General features: G+C 35.5%; 4 protein-coding genes and 1 pseudogene across 5 annotated transcripts; 2 read left to right on the forward strand and 3 right to left on the reverse strand.

Annotated features, from left to right (window-relative positions):
* Window positions 1–894: 894 nt before the first annotated feature.
* BRL2 (BRI1-like 2) lies at window positions 895–4595 on the reverse strand. The gene has a single exon (NM_126256.4). It carries the CDS (start codon window positions 4505–4507, stop codon window positions 1076–1078), a length of 3432 nt encoding a protein of 1143 aa, NP_178304.1. The 5' UTR covers window positions 4508–4595; the 3' UTR covers window positions 895–1075.
* A 6054-nt stretch (window positions 4596–10649) lies between these two features.
* On the forward strand, window positions 10650–12181 carry TET14 (tetraspanin14). The gene is made up of 2 exons (NM_126257.3): window positions 10650–11161; window positions 11789–12181. Exons 1-2 carry the CDS (start codon window positions 10664–10666, stop codon window positions 12071–12073), a joined length of 783 nt encoding a protein of 260 aa, NP_178305.2. The 5' UTR covers window positions 10650–10663; the 3' UTR covers window positions 12074–12181.
* Window positions 12129–15230, reverse strand: AT2G01970 (Endomembrane protein 70 protein family). Its single transcript, NM_126258.3, has 7 exons — window positions 14939–15230; window positions 14673–14713; window positions 13987–14572; window positions 13762–13899; window positions 13523–13679; window positions 12961–13445; window positions 12129–12687 (listed from the first exon to the last, which is right to left on the reverse strand). The coding sequence occupies exons 1-7, from the start codon at window positions 15088–15090 to the stop codon at window positions 12468–12470; spliced, it is 1779 nt and encodes a 592-aa protein (NP_178306.1). The 5' UTR covers window positions 15091–15230; the 3' UTR covers window positions 12129–12467.
* Window positions 15231–15929: 699 nt separating this feature from the next.
* Window positions 15930–16359, reverse strand: AT2G01973 (annotated as a pseudogene). Its single transcript has one exon.
* A 913-nt stretch (window positions 16360–17272) lies between these two features.
* On the forward strand, window positions 17273–23679 carry SOS1 (sodium proton exchanger, putative (NHX7) (SOS1)). Its single transcript, NM_126259.4, has 23 exons — window positions 17273–17566; window positions 17670–17720; window positions 17799–17890; window positions 17971–18048; window positions 18144–18301; window positions 18384–18485; window positions 18575–18692; window positions 18772–18824; window positions 18911–18976; window positions 19078–19122; window positions 19273–19325; window positions 19810–19994; window positions 20107–20151; window positions 20239–20346; window positions 20562–20793; window positions 20871–21170; window positions 21352–21449; window positions 21533–21664; window positions 21747–21965; window positions 22052–22255; window positions 22343–22613; window positions 22715–23013; window positions 23111–23679. Exons 1-23 carry the CDS (start codon window positions 17341–17343, stop codon window positions 23414–23416), a joined length of 3441 nt encoding a protein of 1146 aa, NP_178307.2. The 5' UTR covers window positions 17273–17340; the 3' UTR covers window positions 23417–23679.
* Window positions 23680–23907: the final 228 nt, after the last annotated feature.

The raw sequence follows: 23907 nt of genomic DNA on the forward strand, positions 1-23907 counted from the left end.
TGTTTACTTTTTGAGGAAACTCTATTTTATACGTGACTATTGGTGCACAATGCCTCTAAAATATAATCACCTCTAAAATAAAAAAAATTATAGTGGTCACTTTTTCAAAATATTTAGAAGTTGCATATCCGAAAGCATGCAACTTCTAAATATTTTGAAAAAGTGACCACTATAATTTTTTCTATTTTAGAGGTGATTATATTTTAACCTATATTCTCCTCCATATTCTCCTTTTATATTTTGAAAAAGTGACCACAGTTTTTGACCTATATTCTCCTCCATATCCAAAAACAACCGTTTGATAATACCGTTGTTAATGTGTTAATCATTTCTTTCAATTAGAATGGAACTATTGAAATTTGAAAACTCTAAATTACTAGACAACCACCTACTTGATTCACATCAACAAGTATAAATTCACACATACTAATGAAGTAACACATTGAAATATATTCTCTTTTGTGGTTTGAAATACTATTCTCACAAAAAAAAATATTCTACTCACGAATGTATAGTCTTATAGTGTTAGATGTTCATAGGCCTGAAGGAGAAAGAGTCATTATGGGCCTAATGTTTCTATATTCTAAATAGTTCTTTATGGCCCAAATATAATTTTGAAACTTCAGTTGTTGAGCCCATTTGTATGTTCTCTATCCAAAGCCTAATCGTGTGTATTCGAGCGTTTAATAAAGAACAATTTTTTTTTTTTTTTTTTTCTAATACCAGGAAGTTCTGGGCCAATGTCGGTAATCCTTTCATGCACGAAACCACATCGTGTAATATTAGTTTCGTTTCAAGCGTTACTCAAATCGGCGTTCTCTAAGCTTCGTTTACGGTCTTTACCAATTGAGCTAACGACACTCGGTAATAAAGAACAATTCACCAACTAAGACTCTGATTTGTTATAATCTGCATAGTTATTTATTAAAGGAATCAGAATTTAAATTACATTAATTAAGTCTTGATACATCATGAAATTTTAATCATTGATCAACCACACATACACATTCTCACAGGAAAAAAAAATGCATTGAAAAAGCCAGAAAAACAAAAAAAAACAGAGATCTTCATGTTGTTACAAGCTGTTACTGTGACTGTGACTATTATTTTCACTTCCACGAAGTTCTCTCAACGAAGCAACAACTTGTAACATATTAGGTCTCTTTGATGGGAAATCGTCAACGCACCGTAACGCTATCTCCAAATACCTCAACATTTCTTTCACAATCACTCCTCCTTCAAAACCTTCTTTCTCATTCAGAGACTCCGAAGAACCTTCTTTTAGAAGGTCTTCATCAATCACTTCCATGTGTTTCCCTTCTCTTGCCTTCATCTTCGACCAACCTACTAAATTCGTATCACCAAACTCTTCTTTATCCGTTGGTCTTTTCCCGCTTAAGATCTCGAGCATCACTACTCCGATTGAGTACACGTCGCCTTTTGCGGTACATCTGAAACTTTGGTAATACTCTGGTGGTACGTAACCTGGCGTGCCTGCCAAGGTACTTACACTCAAATGTGTGTCTAATGCGCTGATCAGTCTCGCCATTCCGAAATCTGAAACTCTTGCTTCCATGTCTTGATCGAGAAGCACGTTGCTCGATTTCATGTCGCGGTGGATTATGTGAGGGATACAATTGTGATGCAAGAAACAAAGTCCTTTTGCTGCTCCTTTTGCAATCTTTTTCCTCTCTTCCCAACCTAAAATCCTCCGTTTTTCGCCTGTTCTTGGTCCGTGAAGCACCTCCTCGAGGCTTCCGTATTGCATAAACTCGTAAACAAGCAATCTCTCTTCCCCGATTTTACAGTATCCCAAGAGCGGTACGAGGTTTCGGTGTTTGATCTTCCCTAAGGTTTCCATTTCTGCCATGAACTCTCGATCTCCTTGACAACTAAGTCTAATGAGCTTCTTGATCGCCACGGAAGACCCGTCTTTAAGCGTCGCCTTAAAAACCTCACCGAATCCGCCGTGTCCGATCATACTCGCGGCTGAGAATCCGTTTGTCGCCTCGATAAGCTGCGAAAACTTAAGCTTTCTCAACTGTCGCTGAAACGTCGCTACATTAATACTCAACGGCTCTTTCTCCTTCTCTATCTTCCATGTAGTGGCGGAATTAACCGCCTGCAAACTGTGAAGCATCTTCGCATCATCCGCATCTCTCCTCCTCGCACGAACCGCAATCGCCCAAACGATTAAAATACAAACCGAAGCAGCGGAAATCAACACTCCCAAAACAATGCTATTCGCCCAAGAAGCTGCCCTAGTTCCGTGCTTAGCACGTTTCCCTTCCTCTGTTCCAGCAGGAAGCTGATTGTTTCCATTCTTACATTCCGGTAAAGGAACACCGCAAAGCCCCGGATTATTCGCGTACTGAGTCGCCGGAAGCGTGCTTAACTGACCTCTCTGAGGAATCGGACCAGTTAACTCGTTATTCGACAAATCAATCTGCACCAAGAAAGACAAATTCGAGAAAGATTCAGGGATTTGACCCTGCAACCGATTATCCGAAGCATCGAAAACACCGAGATTCTTGAGCTGACCAATCGTAAACGGAATCTCGCCGGAGAGTTGATTATGAGAAAGCTCAAGAACTTGAAGAGCAATCATTTCTCCAATCTCATCAGGGATTTTACCTCTAAGCTGATTATAAGAAAGATCAAGATACTCAATGGTTTGATATCTTGTGAATAGACTCAAAATTGGACCTGAATACATTCTTGTGAAGTCACAGCTTTTAAGAGATGGAATCTGAAGAAGCCTCTCTGGTCTGATCCCTGAGAACTCAACCAAACCTCCAACACCTTTACATGAGTTTCCAACGTTTCTAACAAAAGCCATTGTGTTTCCTGAGAGTAAACCGGAAAGTGCTTTTGAACCGGGTTGACGACCTAACCGGGGAGGGATTTCACCGGTTAAGTGGTTTGTGTTAAGATCAAGCCAAACCAGAGTTGTGCATTTTCCTAGCTCCGGTGGGATTTCTCCGGTGAAATTGTTGTTACCGAGCTGAAGAACGGCTAACCGGGAAAGGATTCCGAAATCTTTAGGCACTTCTCCGGTTAATCTGTTGCTTGTGAATGAGACCCATTCGATGTTACTGCAATTGAAAAATTCCGGTGGGATTTCTCCGGTGAGTTGATTGTTGTTGAGGATCAAATCTTTTAGGTTTTGTAGTTTTCCGATCTCCGGTGGGATTTCTCCGGCGATGTTGTTGTACCAAGCTATGAATTGCTCGAGTTTCTGGAGGTTTCCGATCTCCGGTGGGATTGTACCGTTGAGATAATTGAGACTGAGATCAATCGTTCGTAGCTCAGAGCATTGAGATATCGCCGGTGGAATCTCTCCGGTGACGAGATTATCCGGGAGTCTTAGCTCTTCTAATGAAGCTGCTCCGGGACATAAATCCGGTGGAATCACACCGGAGAATCGATTCGAGCTGAAGTCAGCGATTCTCAAGCTCTTACAAGCAGAGATTGAAGTCGGAAAGTCACCGGAGATTAAGTTGTTGCTGAGAAGTAAGATTTGAAGAGATCCAAAACTCCGGAGGATAGTGTTCGGAAACGGACCGGAGATGTTGTTGTTTGAAAGGTCAAGACTTTGTAGCCAAGAACATGAGGACAACGACTCAGGGATCACACCAGTGAAGTTGTTGTAAGAAAGCCGGAGGTTTTGTAATGACCGGCAAGTATCTCCGATCTCCGGCGGGATCCAACCGGTGAGTCGGTTATGAGAAAGATCCAAACTTTGTAAGAGTTTAAGCTCACCGAAAGATTTTGGAATCTGCCCATCGAAGTTGTTGTAAGAAAGATTCAAGCTTTTGAGGTTGGTGCAGTTGATGAGTGAGTCAGAGATATAGCCGGAGATACTGTTACCGGAGAAATCGAGATAGGTCATGGAGACGCAAGAAGAAAGAGGAATGGTTAAACCGGAGATTGGACCGGTAATGTTGTTGTAAGAAAGATCAAGGGTTTGGAGTTTCTTGCTGCTTAAGAAAAGATCATTAGGTAACTTTCCGGTGAAGTTATTGTAAGAGAGGGTGATGGAAATAAGATTTGAGTATTTGGAGAAGAAATTTTCAGGGAGGGTTCCGATTAAACCGGAGGAAGAGAGTTCGAGATGAGTTAGGGTTAAAGGAAGAAGAAGAAGAGAGGTTGAGTTTAAGACGAAGAAGTTCTCTGAGAGTTTGAGAACAGAGAGAGAATCAAGAGAGGTGAAAGCATTGAAGGAGACGATTCCGGAGAGGCCACTACCGGAGAGATTAATCTCGGTGACTCTTCCTCCGAGACAAGTGACGCCGGAGAATTGACAAGGGGATTTACGAGGTGACCAGTTTGAGAGAATGTTGTTTGGATCATCTTGGATCATTGTTTTGAAAGAGAGGAGTGATAATGAGTCGGTTTTGAGTGAAGATTGGTCGGAGGAGGAAGATTGTGAGAGATGGGTAAGGAGGAAGATGAAGGAGATTTGGATCCGAGTCCGGATCCGAACCCGGATTGGTGAAGTAGTCATTGGAGGGAGGTTTTTTGAGTTTGAATGGAGAAGGAGAAGTAAGTAAGTTGAAACATTTAGATGATAAAGAGACGATGCTAAAGCAGAGGAAGAAAAAGGGCTTTTTTTGAAGAAAAGAAAAAGCTGCTTTTAGGTAATTTATTAAGTTTTATTAATTGTTGATGCTTATTATTTTTAAAACATCTTTGTCGAATCGTTTTTTTTTACATATGATGTTTTTCTAATAGATGATTGATTTATTAAATGGTTATGATCAATCTTATGATTTTGTGGAATTGTGATCATGACTTGTAGTGATTTGTGTAAGTGACATTATTAATCTAATAGAATACATGTTGTTTGATAATCAAAAAAATTAAGTTCAGTTTATAGAATAAAACTCTAATATTTAGAAAAATATGTTTTCAGTTTCATTTAGTCCTATATCTATTTGTTTCTAATGGTTTCATAATTTTAATTCATTAAAGCTCCATGTGGGGATTTTGAACCTTAGAAAGAATTATGATCACTGCTAATTTTCTAAATGGGAATTGTATCTATGAGATGTTTCACAAATTTCAATGAAGAAAAAGTGTAGTATTATATAAACTTCCATTTAAAAATTTAGCTATATACTATTGTTGTATAACATTTCTTAAAATGATTTAAATATTAGTTGTATAACATTTCTTAAAATAATTTAAATATTAGATGACAAGCAACTAGATCTAATAAGAGTCGGAAGGAATTGTCCGTTGTAGAATCGTCTATGTAACAGTGCAATAAATAATAAATCTAAGACTGGCAAAAAAAAATAATTGACAAGCAACTGAATATGAATATAGTTAGTGATATAGTGACAACACTAATAAAAACGAACATAATAGAAATTCTAGTCTATAATCACATCAAGTTTGGAATTTTGGGATAATTTGTTTTGTTTTTGTTGTGTATTGTATTAATACTTTATTTAAAAAAAAAACAAAACCTTTTACAAAAGAATGGCAATTATATTGAAAGGAATTTTGGGAGAAATTATTCCAAACCGATATACAAATATTTCATATGGTGGGGTGTGTGGTCAAAATAATTGGGACCCAATTTAGTCATAATATGCATCGCATATGAAATGGTCTTTTGTAAAATTTGGTTGATCCAATGTTCACTGTCGAGGCAGAGGCGTGGGGGAATGAACAGAGAAGTGACTTTACAAATTACAATAACAAACTTTAAGGTGTAACCATAATGTTGCTCACTTCTTTTTCCATTTTTATGTGATTTTAATTAGTTTAGTTTCATATAATATGCCATAGATGAGCCTTTATATCATGTTCCATGTCACACACTCCATCCTTTTCATCATTACACTGCCTTCTTCCACCAAGTTTATGAGTAGATTTGTATGACTTAAGCAAAATATTAGCTTGATTATTTCAGCCAACGAGAAAATGCTATTTTGAAATGTTCATTGATAAATAATCATATACACATATTAAAGAAAAAAATATACACAAGTCATATTTTAAAATGTTTCAATTGGTTATACCCTAGCTACCATTCAATTGCACAAGAGACTATTTCTTTAAGATCAATAGTTTCTAGTAAGAAATAATTATTCTTAGAACATTTTTCCATTGCAATTAATAGTGCAAATCTTATCACCTATAGTGTGATTTTGTGTGTTATAAATTTGTAATATATCATACTGTTGAAGACTATAGAGTATATTTTATTGATTCTGTTTAATAAATAAAGGACCGAATAGTGGAGAGTAATAGAGAAAAAGCCCCACAAAAGAAACAACATCAATTAGCTCGTGGTTTAGTGGCATGAGAGGTTATGATTCCTTTGGCCCCAATATTTTTAAATAATTCTTTATGTAAATTCTTCTTTTCACTACCACTAATCCTTATATCTGTTTTGTATGAATTTTGTTCTGTATTCTCTTGAACGTCAAGTTATTTGACCGCTCAACAAGTAATTCCAATCGAAATCAGACTAATTTGCAATTTTGTATGAGTAGTGAGTAAATACAGTATACCACAAAGATTGACTTCTCCCCATGGCCATAAAGAATCAACATTGAAAAATATTCGGTAAACGTTTTAGACTTTTAGTTATTTTTTTTTGTCCAAAGTGTGTAGTATTTGAATTCTATTTGCATGTGAGTTTTAGTGTGGAATCACTAAGTATTTGATGTGTTTACGAGTGAATTACTTTGACGATTCAAGTTGGTTTAATAGTGTGTTGTTTGAGGATTCATTCTATTAGATATGTGTATATAGTTAGTTGATTGTATATAGTATAGTTGACATTTACATGTGCGTATTGATACTTGTATATATAGTTCATTGTACACATACTTTACAATTAATGAGAATCAGAAGTTATTTAGCTAAGATCTTAATACATTAAAAAAAGACCACATCTCTATGACTCTATCGATACTTTCTTCCATCCGACCACTATAGTTTCAAATCTTTGCTTCCGTTAATTGAATCATTAGGTGGATTTCTGTGTGTTTTTATAGTAGATATAATACATTTGGGGTTACCATAAAGTTTAAGAGATCTTAAGAGCAAGATTTTGTCTTTATTAAAGGGAAATAATCCAAAATAGAAATAGTAGATGTTGATTTTTTTTTAAAATTTTTAATAATAAAAACGGAAATTACCATATATTTTAAAGAATGCGGAAAGAGAGGTTTTAGGCTTTTGCTTCTATAGGTGTTGCAACTCAATCTTTTTGTTTGTTGCTAAGCTTGTAAATATCATTTAAAACAAAGTTTGAGGTATATTACAAAGAACACTACTCAAAGTTATAATAGAGTAACTTTGGCAAAAAGAAAATAAAAACAAAGTTATAGTGAGATTTTGGAAAATAGAAGTTATCGAATCCAAAAGAGCATTAGTACTCGTTAATGCTTCATATGACGCCTTCGGAGATGATGTTGCGAATATCTCTGACAATAATCTTGAAGATAGATGTGTGAGGGATTTGTTGATCGTTGTGCAACACATTATTTCTTTATCGCCAAATATGGCACACAGAAGTTTGTCAACAAATATTACATATATGAATGTATACACATGTTTTTGATAATTTTGTATACGCACACGACCAAAAGTACTAATTACTCCTTAACGATATCATGTATTGATATATGTTAACAAGCGCATTTACACGTCTACCTATAACAAATAATTGAAAGATATGGTATATTATTCTTTTTAAAATCATGAAAAATATATAGACATGCTATTGTCTCGGTGGTACAAATCATTGGTGTATTATATAATTTTAAAAACCTGGTAGCGTCACACATTCTTTTGAGACCTGATAACAAATATTGTTAACAATGCAATGATAAAATTTAGAAATTGTGTAGCCAATAGAGCTGGTGGTTCTCACCTAACATTGTTACTTAGGCATGAAATGGTAGTCTTCCCACTTCCCAGTGTGATAAAAATATGTGGAAAGAAGAAAATACTGTATATATTGTTATAAAAACATTGAATTCAAAATAATGTAAATAGTAAAGGACTCTTTGATCATATTAGCAATTTTTGTATTTGTCTTCCTTTTTTGTCTAGCTGTTGTGGCCATTTAAGCTCTATATAGTGGAGAATATATTTTTACTAAAATGTGTAAAAGTCAATGGTCAACCAAGCATGACTTGAAGTTCAAATGATTAAAAAAACTATTTGAAGAATCATTGTTGTTCTAAATCATAGGTTCAGGTCAATAATGATAATTGGATAATATCTTTGAGTATGGAAACATCATAATATATATATACGTAAATGATGTCAAATTATATCAAAATTAAAAGAATATGGTGTATATTACTCGAATATATTCAATATCATTAATTACAGTCAAAAGCATAACCGTATCTTGTTTTTTCTTTTTCTCACTGAATTATATTTGATATTAGATTTGGAAAGGATACAATACATATGAAAATGAAGAGTTTAGACTTCAAAGAGACACAAAGTTCGACCTATGAGGAAGGGTTTTTTCGAGAACATTGCAAAAACCAAACTAATCTTAACTCGAAACTAAACGAAGCTTTCGAAGCTCACCACAAGGACTTCTCGCACAACAAACTGTGAAGACTTGCTTCAACACTTATGGCAATAACAAGATAGTGAAACTTGGTTTTCTCCGGAAATGATGCTTCTTTTTCAAAGAGTGCCTAAGTCAAGGGTTTCTCGGATGAACCGTAAAATAATCGAGAACCACTTAAACCTTTCAACGCCACAACGATCAATTAATTAAGCTAACCTTTGCTTAATACAACAAAAGAAGAACTGATAACGTAATCCAAGAGCTCAACCCCAAACTAACAAAATCTAAGTTAGTCGGGAAAGAGAAGCTAAACCCAAAAAAGGGAGACAATAGCCCAAACAAGAGAGATAATTTAACCTAAGCTGCTGATGTTACCAGATCTCACGAAGACAAACTGATCAGAGCAACAAGTTTCACAAAAGCAGAAGACATGAACCGTATCTTGGTTATGTGATTCAAAAAAGAATTGTCAATTATTCGATGAAAAATAGATAAAATATGACTTTATGCATTAACCGTAACTAATTTAGATATATGCTTTCAATTATTAAAATCATCCAAAAAACATAGTCAATCTGGTTCTGATTAAATAGTTTGAAAATTGTATGTCATGAATGGGTTTAAATGTTGTAAGAATATGTATAATATCATAACCTAATCGGCTAATCAAATTCTCCATTTTTAATTTGTACGAATCAGCTATAGTCATTAGTTAACCCGATCTGATTACATTTTGGACATTTACTCTCACACATATATATATCACTTAATATTATATACTTTTAAGAGTGTGAGTGTCTACAACAACTACAAATGAGTGAAAGAAATCCTCCTGTGGTGGCATGACTGTGACAATATAAGATTGAAGGACGTAAATGATTTTTGCTAAGATTTTGACTTGGAAATATGCAATATTTGTCTGATTTTTACTTTTGTAATGTTTCAAAAACATTTCATGTTAAAAAGTTGTTTTTGACGGGAGGCTCGAGAGAGAGGGACCAAAGATGTCGTGAATGGCACGCGTTTCTTATCCACTTTTCTCTTTTGTACTGTGTTCAAATGATTGGTAAGTACACTCTAGTGTTTTTGTTTCCTGTTAAATTCTTGTCAAAACATTCAGCTTTTTAACTTTTTTACTGGAAACAGTAAACACACCCACACACTCTCTCTATTTACACACACACACACTCTATCTAATTACACACGTGGCATAGTTATTACTTTAGGTGTTGGCCCGTCAAAACGATATCTTAATTATTACCATCGATCCCAAAGATGTGAATTTTGAAAAACTATAAACAAGTTGGAGAAATGATGATTTCGATCATCCCTATAAACAAGCATGCTTGTCTTTTTGTTAAGTCTTCTATCTCTGACATGACGTCAGATTGTTGTTTAGTAGACTATAAGGCCTATTACAATTTGGCCCAACTAAACGAACAAAACCGGCCCATATATATCACTGCCGAAAATATCAAATTTTCTTTAGTTCCTAATGCCTTATTGTTTTGGGTAGTCCTGGACATTCGGTTATCCATTCGGTTATCAGTTTTTTCGGTTTTAAAATTTAGTATCCATTCTGTTAATTTGAAAGTTTGGTTTGGTTTCGGTTCAGTTTTAAAATTTAATATCCATTCGGTTATTTTATTTTGAATATTTTCGGATTTTTGGTTATTTTTGGATATTTTTGAATATTTTCGCTTAATTTCGAATAATTTAACCATTTTGTATATATTTTCAACTTTTTTTAATTATTTACTATAGAAATAACTAATATTTTGAAAATATATTTATATTTCGGATATTTTCGGTTACCCGAAATATTTCGGTTATTATCCATTCGGTTTCGGTTCTTTCGGTTATAAATTTAGTATCCATTCGGTTATTTTTCACTTTTCGGTTCGGTTCGGTTAATTTTGTTTCGGATTCGGTTAGGTACATTCGGTTCGGTTTGTTAGCCCATGCCTAGTTTTGAGGTGAATTTGCCACATGTCAACACTTGATTGCGTAAGTAACTCCTACAAAAGGATATTTTTGTGGGGATAAATACTCGTATAGGAGATTTGATCATACGAAAATCAAATCTGTCCTTGAAGCTCTCCAATAATGAAGTCACAAAGCCATAAGCCATGGAATCTAGTCGCCGGAATCTTCTTTCCGATCATCACTTTCTTCCTCTCGGCTCCTCTTGTCGGCCACGCCTTGTATCTCTTCTGCATGCGTAACGACCACGTTTACTACCGCGACTTCCAAAGTACGTTACCACGTGTACAAACACTCGTCAGCGTCTCTCTCCTCGCCTTGTTCCTCCTTAGCAACATCGGTATGTTTCTCCGACCACGACGGCTCAGCTACTTCCTAGTTATTGTCTTCTTCATAGGTTTTGCTTACTCCGGTGTGTACAAGATGGAAAGCCGGCGGTTTTCTCCGACACCAATGTGTTTCAAGGGAGAATATAATAATGGACAAGGAGAACGTAAAACAGAACAATATCAAGTGGTTAAGATAGAACAAAGTCAAGGACGCTTGCAAAGAGTTCACTTGCGGTTTGTCAACAGCTATGCCTTGCCACCGTATGATAGAAGATTGTTACCATCTGTTAAGGTACTTACGAATCAATTACTCTTTTTTTTTTAGAATAATTATTATTTATTACTTAGATATATATCAAATCTAATATAGGTATCAACTTGTTACAATTTTGGTTGGGATTTAGATTTTATTTAGATATGCCTATTTTTTTTTTTAGTATTTTAGTTTGATTTTTATATCGTTGTTATTGTAAACAATTTGTGGATTTGAATTTTAATAATTTTGGAGGATTCGAGAGGATTTCTTTAGTTAAAAATATAGAAATCCAAATCATATGGTTTAAGGTGAGATTTGAATGGATTTTACAAAAATTATATAGACTTCCCTAAAATTATCAAAATCATTTAAAAACTCAACAAAATTCAAATCACTTTAAATTCTAATTTGAATACACCCGTAGTAGTTTTTAAAAGTATTGTTGGTTTTTGTTCCAAAAAAATCTTTTTATTTATCCAATTAAGATTTTGAAAAATTAGTTTATTTAAAGTACATATATTAATTTGTTTTAAATATTTGAAGCCGTGATATGCAAGATTTAATACCACTAAATCCTAATAAGATATGACGAAAGAGAAAATCTTTTCTTGATATATTTTTAAAAAAGTCATAATCTTTTGTTCTTGTTGTTTGTTGTGTTAGACTGGATGCTGCAATCGGCCAGGGAATTGCAAACTAGAGACGGTCAATGCAACATTGTGGGTTACAAGAAATCGTGAAGGACCACCTTTGGAAACGGCAATGATCTATGATCGTTACGGTGGCAATGCAGACATAAAGGATTATTACGATATGTGGAGACACGAGTTAAGTGTGTTGTACTATGATTGTATGACTTGTCAGGTTAGGATCATTAAGTCTCCAAGGCTGCGCAAATGGTGGCAGTTCGGTGTTTTCTTATCTTCCCTCACCTCTTTGTTTAGATAGATCACAAATTCATAGATGATTTTGATCGAATAGATTAGCGATTTGGTTCAAGAGAGTTGTTATTTTTTCGTCTTTAGAATATATATAGATCAATAAAAAAAAGGTTACAAAGTTATCTTAATTAATTACCAAAAAAAGAAGATAACTCTCTAAAGTAGTAGAGAAGAGAAAGACTTCACCTAAACAAACATAGTTTCGTCTATAAATCATATCACAGAAAACAAACTGCCACAAAACATTTTAACAAAAAGGAAAAAAAATGTGACCACAGAGCGATTTGGTATTCAGTTTCTGGCTTCGAAGAAGTCTTCTTCTTTATCTACCTAAGAACAGATTATCATCTTCTTTGTTCTACCAAAAATCGTAAGGGGGAGGGTGATTGGCAGCAACAGTTTTACTCGCATTTAATCGACCGGTAAATGTGGCGGACGAAGAGGAGAGCAGCGCGGAAGCCAACGGTTCCAAGCATGAGGAAGAAACCGTAACAAATGCAAGCCATGTACCCGAAGAAGAAGGATGTTTGCATGAAACCAGACATGTCTGATCTTGCGTAGTAGTAGTATAAGCAGTACGCATATATAAACAGACCAGTCGATCCACCACATAGGAATGATCTGCAACAAAGAATATTAATAACTATAACAATGTAATTTTATTATCACCAATCCAATTCAAATTCGAATTTAAAATCTACGGAAGGATTTAGTAGATGTGCCTAATCAAGCCAAACTGAAACCCTACGTAAGTAATCAGTTTGAAACTGATACTAAAACGAAACACAAACCATAGCAATTCTAAGCTATTTGTATTTGGTATTATCATTTGGTTTTCTATATTCCATATACCAAAAACCGAATTAAAAAACCAGCTTGGGTGGAAAAATTTACCTCCACCACCATTCATGATCTTCAGCAGCGAGTTGGAAGTAAGTAAGGGCAACTGTTATAAAAGCAGTGACGATCAACAGGATGATGAAGACGATGAAGAGGATGCTGTAAATGGTATAGATACGATGGCCCCAAACACTGGCAAAGATGTAATATAGCTCGATGTAGATGGCACTGAAAGGAAGAAATCCAGCCATGGCCATCTGCGGTACAGCACTCCTGTACCATGGGAGTGGCGGGATCTCCCGAGGATACTTAGTGGTGCGGACTGGAGCTTGGAACTCAGCTTTGCTGTTTTTACCGGCAATACCACCCAACACAAGTAAAGGCGAAGTGACTAGTGTCCATATGAGGACGATCACTATGATGGTTCCAAAGGGAAGAGCGGCAGTTGCACTGTATGCGATTGCAACGGTGTTTAGGAAGCAGAAGGTGAGAAATAGTGGGCCACAGAAGAGACCTCCAGTTAGCAGCAAATTTCTCACCTGAAGAGGAAGAACGGTGAGAAATGAAAAGCTTATCACTTTAAGTTGAAAAGAGTAAAGGGAAAGGGTTTACATACCCAATTCTTTCCTTCGAGTTGACAGTAGAAAGAGGAGGCAGTGTATCCGGCAATTCCAGATGTGAGAGCATAGATAACGACCAAAGCAGTGAAGAGTGCTCCACGGTTGTATGGATAGAACACTCCAACAAGTGAAAGCATGAAAATGAAGATGGTCCTGATGACATATGAGGTATATTACAGTTAGTAATGGCAAAGAATAACTAAAGATAAACGAAGGAGGCTGAAAAGAGACTTACAGAGTGAACAACTGGGTACCGCTACCAAGAGATGCAGCAAAGAGAGATTTGTTCTTTGGGAACCGGAAGACATCTCCATGAATGTATTTCCATCCGGTTTCCTCTTGATCATCAGCAGCTTCCTCATCTTGAGCATACCTTTGAAAGTTAGGGGAAAAGTTAATGGTTGGAAACAAAAGTGTGCATCGGTGAGTCAAGCACAAAGAGTTAGCATTCAAAACTTACTTCATGAAATCATTCTTGAGGACCCGCATCAGGATGGTTGCAAGGAAACCAGTCAAAAGAAGGACAGTGACGCAGGAGTTAATAATGGAGAACCAGTGGATTTCCAAGTGATGTGGAAGAGAAGAAGACATAGCATACTTATCCATTCTTTTCTCAAAAGAAGTCTCAGTTTCCTTCCACTTCACAGTGTACATAAACTCAGCATCGACTTCCTTATCCTCAGTAAGATCCACAAGCGAATGAGGATCCATTCTAGCATTGATTTCAATCACCCGATCCTTATTGTACAAAATCTCAAACTGGATGTGTTTGTAGAGAAAATATTTAAACTCGCTAGGATCAGATTTGCTCTCTTTGTCCACCTTCCCAATGAATCCCCAAATAGGCAAATCATCATAATACATCTGAAAGTAATAATCTTTTTCAACAGCTCTTCGAAAGTGTTCAACTTCTTCTCTACTAAGCTTCTTTTTACAGTACACCTCTGAGTCTTTCTCATCTCTAAAGTTAAGCTTGTATGGAGCACTAACAAGCCTATCCCCATTCAAAACCTCACCAAGAGCTTCCTTCTTATCTTTCACACCCTCTACACAAACCAAAACAAATGCATATTGACACCAAAATACACAAATCCGAAAAAAGTGAAAAACCACACATAACAGAGACAACATTGAGCGTGCTCGTACCTGGAATACAAAAGGGGAGATCGAAATAGCGATACGTCTCACTGCAACAATCATCAAACACAAGTAAAAATCAGTCATATAACAATGCAATCGAAGATCTATCACATTTTAAGAACACGAATCGAATTTTTTCAAGGTCAGATACAAAAATTCAATACCAACGCAAGCTTCTACAGAAATTTGCAACGATCAATTTATCACTCATCAAAGAGAATCACAGATCTAAGCTACCGACAAAGGAACTGAGATTAGAGAATTGGATTTACCTGGGATTGTGAAAGGGGCCGACCTTGTTGGCGTAGAGAGGAACGGAGTCACCGTCCTTGTAACGGTGGTCGGAGGCATCGGATCTGACAGTACCGGCGCCGGAGAAGATGAGAGCTCCGATAAAGAGGAGCAGCGTCGTTGGTAATCTCATGATGATGTGTGTTAATGTGAGAGGAAGAAGAAAATCGTGAGATCTGAGTTTGCTTTATATTTTTGAGAGCAACGCTTATGGCAAAAGGACGATTATATTACTTTTATTTATTTTATCTCTCTTTTTAACGAATTTTCTTCTACTAAATGCTTAAGAAAAAATATTGCGAATAAAAAGCATTATGTAAGAAAATAAAATCTGCGACATTTTAATATTTTTTTTAGAAATTGAAATGATTATTTTTATATATTTTATTTTTGGTTGTTTTCTTAAATCTTCTAAACAAAATTCGTATTAATTCACAAAATTTTAAATTATTTAATACGTTTCGTAAGAAACTTGTGAATGGCAGAGGCAAGTGATATAAACTGAAGCAAATAAAACTTTCTATAATCGATATTTTTTGTTACAATTGTCGTTTTTTTTTTAATAAGTAGCAATTTTCTATTGGTAGAGTGATTCTCTCGTTCTTGTGCTTTCTACTATTTATAGGAGTTTTATTGCATTCCATGTGACTATAACAATCAGTAATGTTCTTTTTACTCTTTAACAAAATCATGATGATGAAGATACAAATAAAAAGGTGGTCAAAAGAAAAAAGATCAATAGTGCCTCGTTTTTTTTTTTCACAATAGTATCTCGTTTATGAAATTGATTAAAGCAAAGCAAGTAAAAAGTATTATCAATTGGAATATAAACCAAATTTTTTGTACATAAAATGAATGATGTAGTAATTTATATACCTGATTATCTTAACTAAACTCAATTTTTTGCAACCAAACCAGATAAATAAGAACACTATAAAATTAAGATGTTAATTACACAGACAATAATTTTATTTATTTATAAAGTTTATTTTTGTAACAGCTCTGATACTTATTGATTTTGCACCTTCTTTGATGGTGGTGGCGAATCATACACTCATCAGCGACCATGATATGTAATCCATCAACGAGTTCTCTCTGAATCTTCTCGCCTGGAACCAGTTTTCCAGAGCATAAACATAAGCCTTAGAACAAAACAAACATCTACTATCCCCTGAACTACTAATGATAGAGTAATCAATGTAAACTCTTTTCCTATTGTAGAATTTACCATTAGACAAATTATTATGCATGTTGTTAGCATCTCTACTCTTGAAAAATCTTCGTAAGCTGATTGGAAAATCAAAGAATAACAAACTAACTAACTAACAATCACTACTCTATAAGCAAATCTTGAATACCAATAGAGATTCTTTATGTTGGATTCTATCTTTGAGCATTTCATTAGGATCGACGGTTGGTCGATTAATCAATACTAACCCAAACAGTCTTTTAACATGCACACTTGATACCTTGTAGGTGCTTCTGGGTAGCATGAAAATGATAATTGGTGTTATTCTGATATGCGAAATTGAAAATGTTGTTGTGCATCAGCTAAGCATAATTGAAAGTTTAAAAAATATTATAAATTTAACGTGAAGAATTGAAAGGTATCAGATTAATGTTTTGGATCAGCCGAATAGAGTCAGGCTAATCCAAATTCTCAAATATTTTCGAAACCTTAAACACATCAAACTCCACGAAGTAAACACACTCACACACATATCAAAATCCACATTATAAATGTATTTTTGGTAGGCTAGTCGTCTAATTCTAAAATAGCCAATTTACATTTGCAATTGTTTATTCAAAAAAGTACAACAGTAAGAGGTCTTATCAATTAAATCATAAGAAAAATATGTCCCAAAATGTCAAAAAACCAACTACGAATATTTCTTTTCCTTTTAAGGCCAAACCAGGTTTTGGAATACTTATTACAAATAAACTCAATTTCAATAAATTCTTGTACACAAATTAAGCACTAATTTCATTGTGAAGATACCATAGTCACATTCACATCTATATGACATCAATCTATAAAATCCAAAACAAACTATATATTATATTTATATTATTTTTTTGTCATCATTATATTTCCATTAATTTATCTAATTCTGGTTCTAATATACTCTTGGTCAGAAAAAATATAAACATTGAAGAATTGGTCGGCTGAAAATTGTGAAAAATATATAGCAGAAAAATATGATAATGTTATCATAAACAAAATTAATAGTAAAATTTAATTTTAATTTAACACTACAGTACTATACACGTGTGTATGTATAGCTCTATAAGTATTTACTCTCTTTCAGCTATTTATTTTTTCAGTGAACGAGCATTCTTCTTCTTCCTCTGTGTTGTTGCTTCTTAGATATATTCAAATAAAATGACGACTGTAATCGACGCGACGATGGCGTATAGATTTCTGGAGGAAGCGACCGATTCGTCTTCTTCTTCTTCTTCTTCCAAACTAGAATCTAGCCCTGTCGACGCCGTTCTCTTCGTCGGAATGTCTCTGGTACTCGGTATTGCTTCTAGGCACTTGCTTCGTGGAACTAGGGTTCCTTACACTGTCGCTCTTCTCGTTATCGGAATTGCTCTTGGATCTCTCGGTTCGATTTCGTTCCATGGAATTTCTGATTTCTTCATCTGTTTTAATCCTTGAAGTCAACGTAATCATGCTTAATTGCTAATTCATGTTGTTTGGTGTTTCAGAATATGGAGCTAAACATAACCTTGGAAAGATCGGCCATGGAATTCGTATCTGTAAGTTTTTAGTTTCGAATTTTTCTTCTCTTCCATGGCTGGCTTTGTAAGAACTATAGAATCAATGTTATTGTGCAGGGAATGAGATCGATCCAGAACTTCTTTTAGCTGTTTTTCTTCCGGCTCTTCTTTTCGAGAGTTCGTTTTCAATGGAAGTTCACCAAATTAAGGTTTATTCCTCTGGCTCTAATTCCTAGTTAAGCTTAAAGGTTAAGAGAAATAGGTACTGAATACTTGCATGATTCTTTAGAGGTGTCTGGGACAAATGGTGTTACTTGCTGTCCCTGGAGTTCTTATTTCAACAGCTTGTCTTGGATCGCTTGTGAAGGTATGAATTAGCCTGGTTGGTATTAAGTAGCTGTCCTGAAAACAAAGAAAGACAAATCGATTATTATGTTATGAAACTATACTTGCTATATGCAGGTCACGTTTCCGTATGAATGGGACTGGAAAACGTCCTTGTTGCTTGGGGGACTTTTAAGTGCTACTGATCCGGTTGCTGTTGTTGCTTTGCTAAAGGAGCTTGGTGCTAGTAAGAAGCTAAGCACCATAATTGAAGGGGAATCCCTGATGAATGATGGGTAAATGACGTTATCTTCTGTCATGGTTTGGTTAGTTTTGACATTTATGCTCACTCTTCATGATTTTTAACAACAATTCCAGGACGGCGATTGTTGTTTTCCAGTTATTCTTAAAGATGGCTATGGGGCAAAACTCTGACTGGAGTTCTATAATCAAATTTCTGCTTAAAGTCGCACTTGGAGCGTATGTCTTGATCTTTTTTCATCTGTTGTTAGTGATATCAAGTTGCTGCTGTGTTCTTATCAGTCCAACGTGTTCTTCTGTCTATTTAGTGTAGGCATTGGTCTGGCGTTTGGCATTGCATCAGTTATTTGGCTCAAGTTCATATTCAATGACACTGTAATAGAGATTACTCTTACAATTGCAGTGAGCTATTTCGCATACTACACTGTACGTCTTTCTGTAGACCTTGAATTCCTGTGCTAAGATATTCTCTTTGTAGTAAAACTGAGAGTTTATTGTGTGACAGGCTCAAGAGTGGGCTGGGGCTTCTGGTGTTTTGACGGTCATGACTTTGGGCATGTAAATTTCAGTGATCTCGTTATTTTTTTTTTCCCTTTCTTTTGTTATCATTTAAGAAGTCTCTTCTCATAAAATAACTGTAACAGGTTTTATGCTGCATTTGCAAGGACAGCCTTTAAAGGTGACAGTCAAAAAAGCTTGCATCACTTCTGGTATTTCCAGAACTTGTGGAATTTGGACTTGTTTTTTTATATTGTAACTCTATGTAAAAGGTTGATCTGTGTGATATAAATTTTCCCGGTAACTTGTGCAGGGAAATGGTTGCATATATTGCAAACACTTTGATATTTATCCTCAGGTAAGGGTAAATTTTATAGACTCATATCATGCTTGTGCTTGCCAACCCTAAAATAGAAGCTCATGGGTAGAAAAAAGAGCTATTTTACTGCAGTCTACTCTTTAGCCTGGTGTTGCAATATTGACTGTGTTTCTCGTTTTATGTTTGCAGTGGTGTTGTCATTGCTGAAGGCATTCTCGACAGTGATAAGATTGCCTACCAAGGTGCCATTATTTAATGTTGATAGTGTACAGTATTTTTTTCCTAGCTAAAGTAAATTTTGTGAACATAGTTTTGTCTGCATTTTCGACAGTTCACTGTTAATTGAAGATGAGATCTAAGTCATTACATAGGACTCCCACCTGTTATCATAGTTTTCTGTCGTTGTTAACACACCTTACTGTTCATGGTCTTTGGTTCTCGAAGGATCACTAATTCCATAACGTGAATCAGTTACAAGAATAAGAAAAAAACTGGCATTATTGGTTACGAAATATTGAGCGAAAGTTACCACTGTGCTAGGACTGAGACAATTGTATTCTTTCACCAGTCTGTTATTATTATTAAGTACCTGTTAGAGATGTACTGTCTTGGAACCATATATTTTTTCTCTGGAACCATATCTGCATAAGGCACATGATATACTTAACTTTAACTATTTTTTATATTTTGGATCTAACAACTCTTCACGACCCAAATTTCTTACAGGGAATTCATGGCGATTTCTTTTTCTGCTATACGTTTACATCCAACTATCGCGTGTTGTTGTTGTTGGAGTTCTATATCCACTTTTATGTCGTTTTGGCTATGGTTTGGATTGGAAAGAATCCATTATACTCGTATGGTCTGGTTTGAGGGGCGCAGTGGCTCTTGCACTTTCTTTATCCGTGAAGGTTAATTTTAAGAACATCTGTTAAAGTTGTTCTTCTCTCTTAAATTTCTGCACAATGTTTTTTTCCAGCCACATTGATTCTGTGCTGACTTACTCGCACTCATTTGATTCAGCAATCAAGCGGAAATTCACATATCAGCAAGGAGACTGGAACATTGGTAAGTTAGTCTAAAGATGTTATTGACAACTTAAAATGATTATGCAAATTATTGTTTTGTCTCTTCATATTCTCAGTTCTTTTGCAGTTTCTTTTCTTCACGGGTGGAATTGTGTTCCTAACTCTGATAGTTAATGGATCCACTACCCAATTTGTTCTACGCCTTCTTCGCATGGATATTTTACCAGCCCCCAAGGTCAAAAACTTCTCTCATACGAATAACTTTCCGAGTTTTAAGTAATCAAATATATGTGTAAACAGAGATTTTTTTGCTTATGCTTTGTATTCATGTGTAAGTGACCGTGTTAGCCTGAGTCTGAGCCTTTAAGCTGTATAGTTCAATAGGGTCTGTATGTTCTAGTCAGTAATGTATTCGAAGAACCTTATTAGAAACCACTTTCCTTTTGACAGAAACGAATATTGGAATATACAAAGTACGAAATGTTGAATAAGGCCTTACGAGCGTTTCAAGATCTAGGAGACGATGAGGAGCTAGGACCTGCTGACTGGCCTACAGTTGAAAGTTATATTTCAAGCCTAAAAGGTTCAGAAGGGGAACTAGTTCATCATCCTCACAATGGCTCTAAAATTGGAAGTCTTGACCCTAAAAGTTTAAAGGACATACGTATGCGGTTCTTAAATGGTAGTTATGATCATGTACCCTCCAATATACTATTTTACCTGGTAGATTATTGACACTTTGAAAATTGGTTGTGTCAGGTGTGCAAGCAACTTACTGGGAGATGCTTGATGAGGGCAGAATATCTGAAGTTACTGCTAATATTTTGATGCAGTCAGTGGATGAGGCGCTTGATCAGGTTTCTACAACTTTATGTGATTGGAGAGGTCTAAAACCACATGTCAATTTCCCAAATTACTACAACTTTCTTCATTCTAAAGTTGTCCCACGCAAGTTGGTCACATACTTTGCTGTCGAAAGACTAGAATCTGCTTGCTACATTTCTGCTGCGTTTCTTCGCGCACATACAATTGCACGACAGCAATTGTATGATTTTCTAGGTATGTACAATCCATACTCTGCAGTCTGCATCACACTTTGAAAACAATGACTAAGAATAAAACTTGTACCGTATCATCATTAATTGTCAGAGTTTTTGTTTGCAAGTATCTCAACTTAGTAAGAACAATACATTAACCCAACCCTAGTTTTGTCTCATACTTATCTATCTTCTCTACACAGGGGAGAGTAATATTGGTTCCATTGTAATCAATGAAAGTGAAAAGGAAGGAGAGGAAGCAAAAAAGTTCTTGGAAAAAGTCCGATCTTCATTTCCTCAGGTTGAGAGTCTTGTCATTTCTTTCGGGTGACTTATCTTTCTTGCGGTGAGGCACATATAATCTTTGATTAACATTGGTTTCAGGTTCTCCGTGTTGTGAAAACAAAACAAGTAACATATTCAGTGTTGAATCATTTACTCGGTTACATTGAAAACCTCGAGAAGGTTGGCTTGTTGGAGGAAAAAGAAATCGCTCATCTTCATGATGCTGTCCAGGTACCAAATTAAAGAATCTCATTCCTTCAACTATAGTCTTGTCTCTTTTGTCTTATGCTTTTGGTCAAATCTATCTCTGCAGACCGGCTTGAAAAAGCTTTTGAGAAACCCTCCAATAGTTAAACTTCCAAAATTGAGCGACATGATCACCTCACATCCGTTATCGGTTGCTCTTCCTCCTGCATTTTGTGAACCTTTAAAACACTCGAAAAAAGAACCAATGAAACTGCGTGGTGTCACGCTTTATAAAGAAGGTTCAAAGCCAACTGGAGTCTGGCTTATTTTTGATGGCATCGTTAAGGTAACCCAAAACTTATCTTTTACTTTTAACTCGTAAGTCTGTATGATCTATTACCTTCATAACTGAATGTTATAACAATCCTACAGTGGAAAAGTAAGATCTTAAGCAACAATCACTCGCTGCATCCAACTTTTTCTCACGGTAGTACATTGGGACTCTACGAAGTCCTCACTGGGAAGCCATATCTGTGCGACTTGATTACAGATTCTATGGTTCTTTGCTTTTTCATTGATAGCGAGAAAATTCTATCACTACAATCAGATTCTACCATCGATGATTTCCTTTGGCAGGTACGTCTCTATTAGAATCCATTTTAGAGAGACTCATTTCTTGATTGTTAAGTTGCTTCAACTTTTTTCGGTTTTTTTTGTTTGCAGGAAAGTGCATTGGTTCTTCTCAAACTCTTGCGTCCTCAGATATTTGAAAGTGTGGCAATGCAAGAATTACGAGCCCTTGTTTCAACTGAAAGCTCGAAACTTACAACATATGTGACGGGAGAATCAATCGAAATCGACTGCAACAGCATTGGTTTATTATTAGAAGGATTCGTAAAACCGGTTGGTATCAAAGAAGAGCTTATATCATCTCCCGCCGCATTATCACCTTCTAACGGGAATCAAAGCTTCCATAATTCATCAGAAGCTTCAGGTAATTAATTGCACAGTACAGCAGGATCAAACCTTTTTAAATGTCAGCGAATGATATAAATCGAATTAAATCAAAAATGTGTTTTGTTTTTTTGACCACAGGTATCATGAGAGTCAGTTTCTCACAACAAGCAACACAGTATATTGTTGAGACGAGAGCAAGAGCAATCATCTTCAACATTGGAGCATTTGGAGCTGATAGGACTCTACATCGAAGACCATCTTCGTTAACACCACCACGTAGCTCAAGCTCTGATCAGCTTCAGAGATCATTTCGTAAAGAACACAGAGGTCTCATGAGCTGGCCTGAAAATATTTACGCCAAACAACAACAAGAGATCAATAAAACGACATTAAGTTTATCTGAACGAGCAATGCAACTCAGCATTTTCGGCAGCATGGTAAAAAAGATCTCAATGTTGATTCTTTTAAAGGTTGTTATCGATGAACTTCTCGACTAACCTGAAGGTTTTTATCTTCTGATATTCTCGAATATAGGTTAATGTGTACAGAAGGAGTGTAAGTTTCGGTGGGATCTATAATAACAAGTTACAAGATAACTTGTTGTACAAAAAACTTCCACTAAACCCAGCTCAAGGTCTCGTTTCAGCCAAATCAGAAAGTTCAATTGTGACCAAGAAGCAGCTTGAAACCCGTAAACATGCGTGTCAGCTTCCTCTGAAAGGGGAAAGCAGCACAAGGCAAAATACGATGGTTGAATCAAGCGATGAAGAAGATGAAGATGAAGGAATCGTTGTGAGAATCGATTCTCCGAGTAAAATCGTTTTCAGGAACGATCTATGAGAATTGAGATGTTTGTAACATAAGAAAACAAAATTGTTAGCTTACTCTTACAGTTTTACTCATTCAAATGTAAAAGCAAAATAATAGTAATAGGCAAAAAAGAAAGAAAGAATAAGCTAGTGTATGTTGATAAAAGTTGTGAAAATCATTTAAAGTTATTAGAATGTATATGCAATTCTGCTTATATTTTCGAGTTGTTTTTTTCACTCAACCGATCAATTGTTATCTTTTCCCTATCTATCACTCGTAATGTAATAAATTTGTTTTTTTTTCTGGGTAAAAGTTTAAAACTATATCTGCCAATTTGAAAACAAAATTCGTATAATATTCGTTTATTCATATTTACATAATCAGTGTTTTAAAAAGCAGTTTAGGCGGACCTAGGCGCAAGACGCTGATGCGACGTCTAAAATCGTGTAGTTCGCCTAAAATCGTTTATACCTTTAGTTTTCAATTAAATTTATATTTATATAAATAGTTATAAAGATTCA

This window comes from Arabidopsis thaliana, chromosome 2 (assembly GCF_000001735.4).
Source record: "Arabidopsis thaliana chromosome 2, partial sequence".
NCBI classification, from domain to species: Eukaryota; Viridiplantae; Streptophyta; class Magnoliopsida; order Brassicales; family Brassicaceae; genus Arabidopsis; species Arabidopsis thaliana.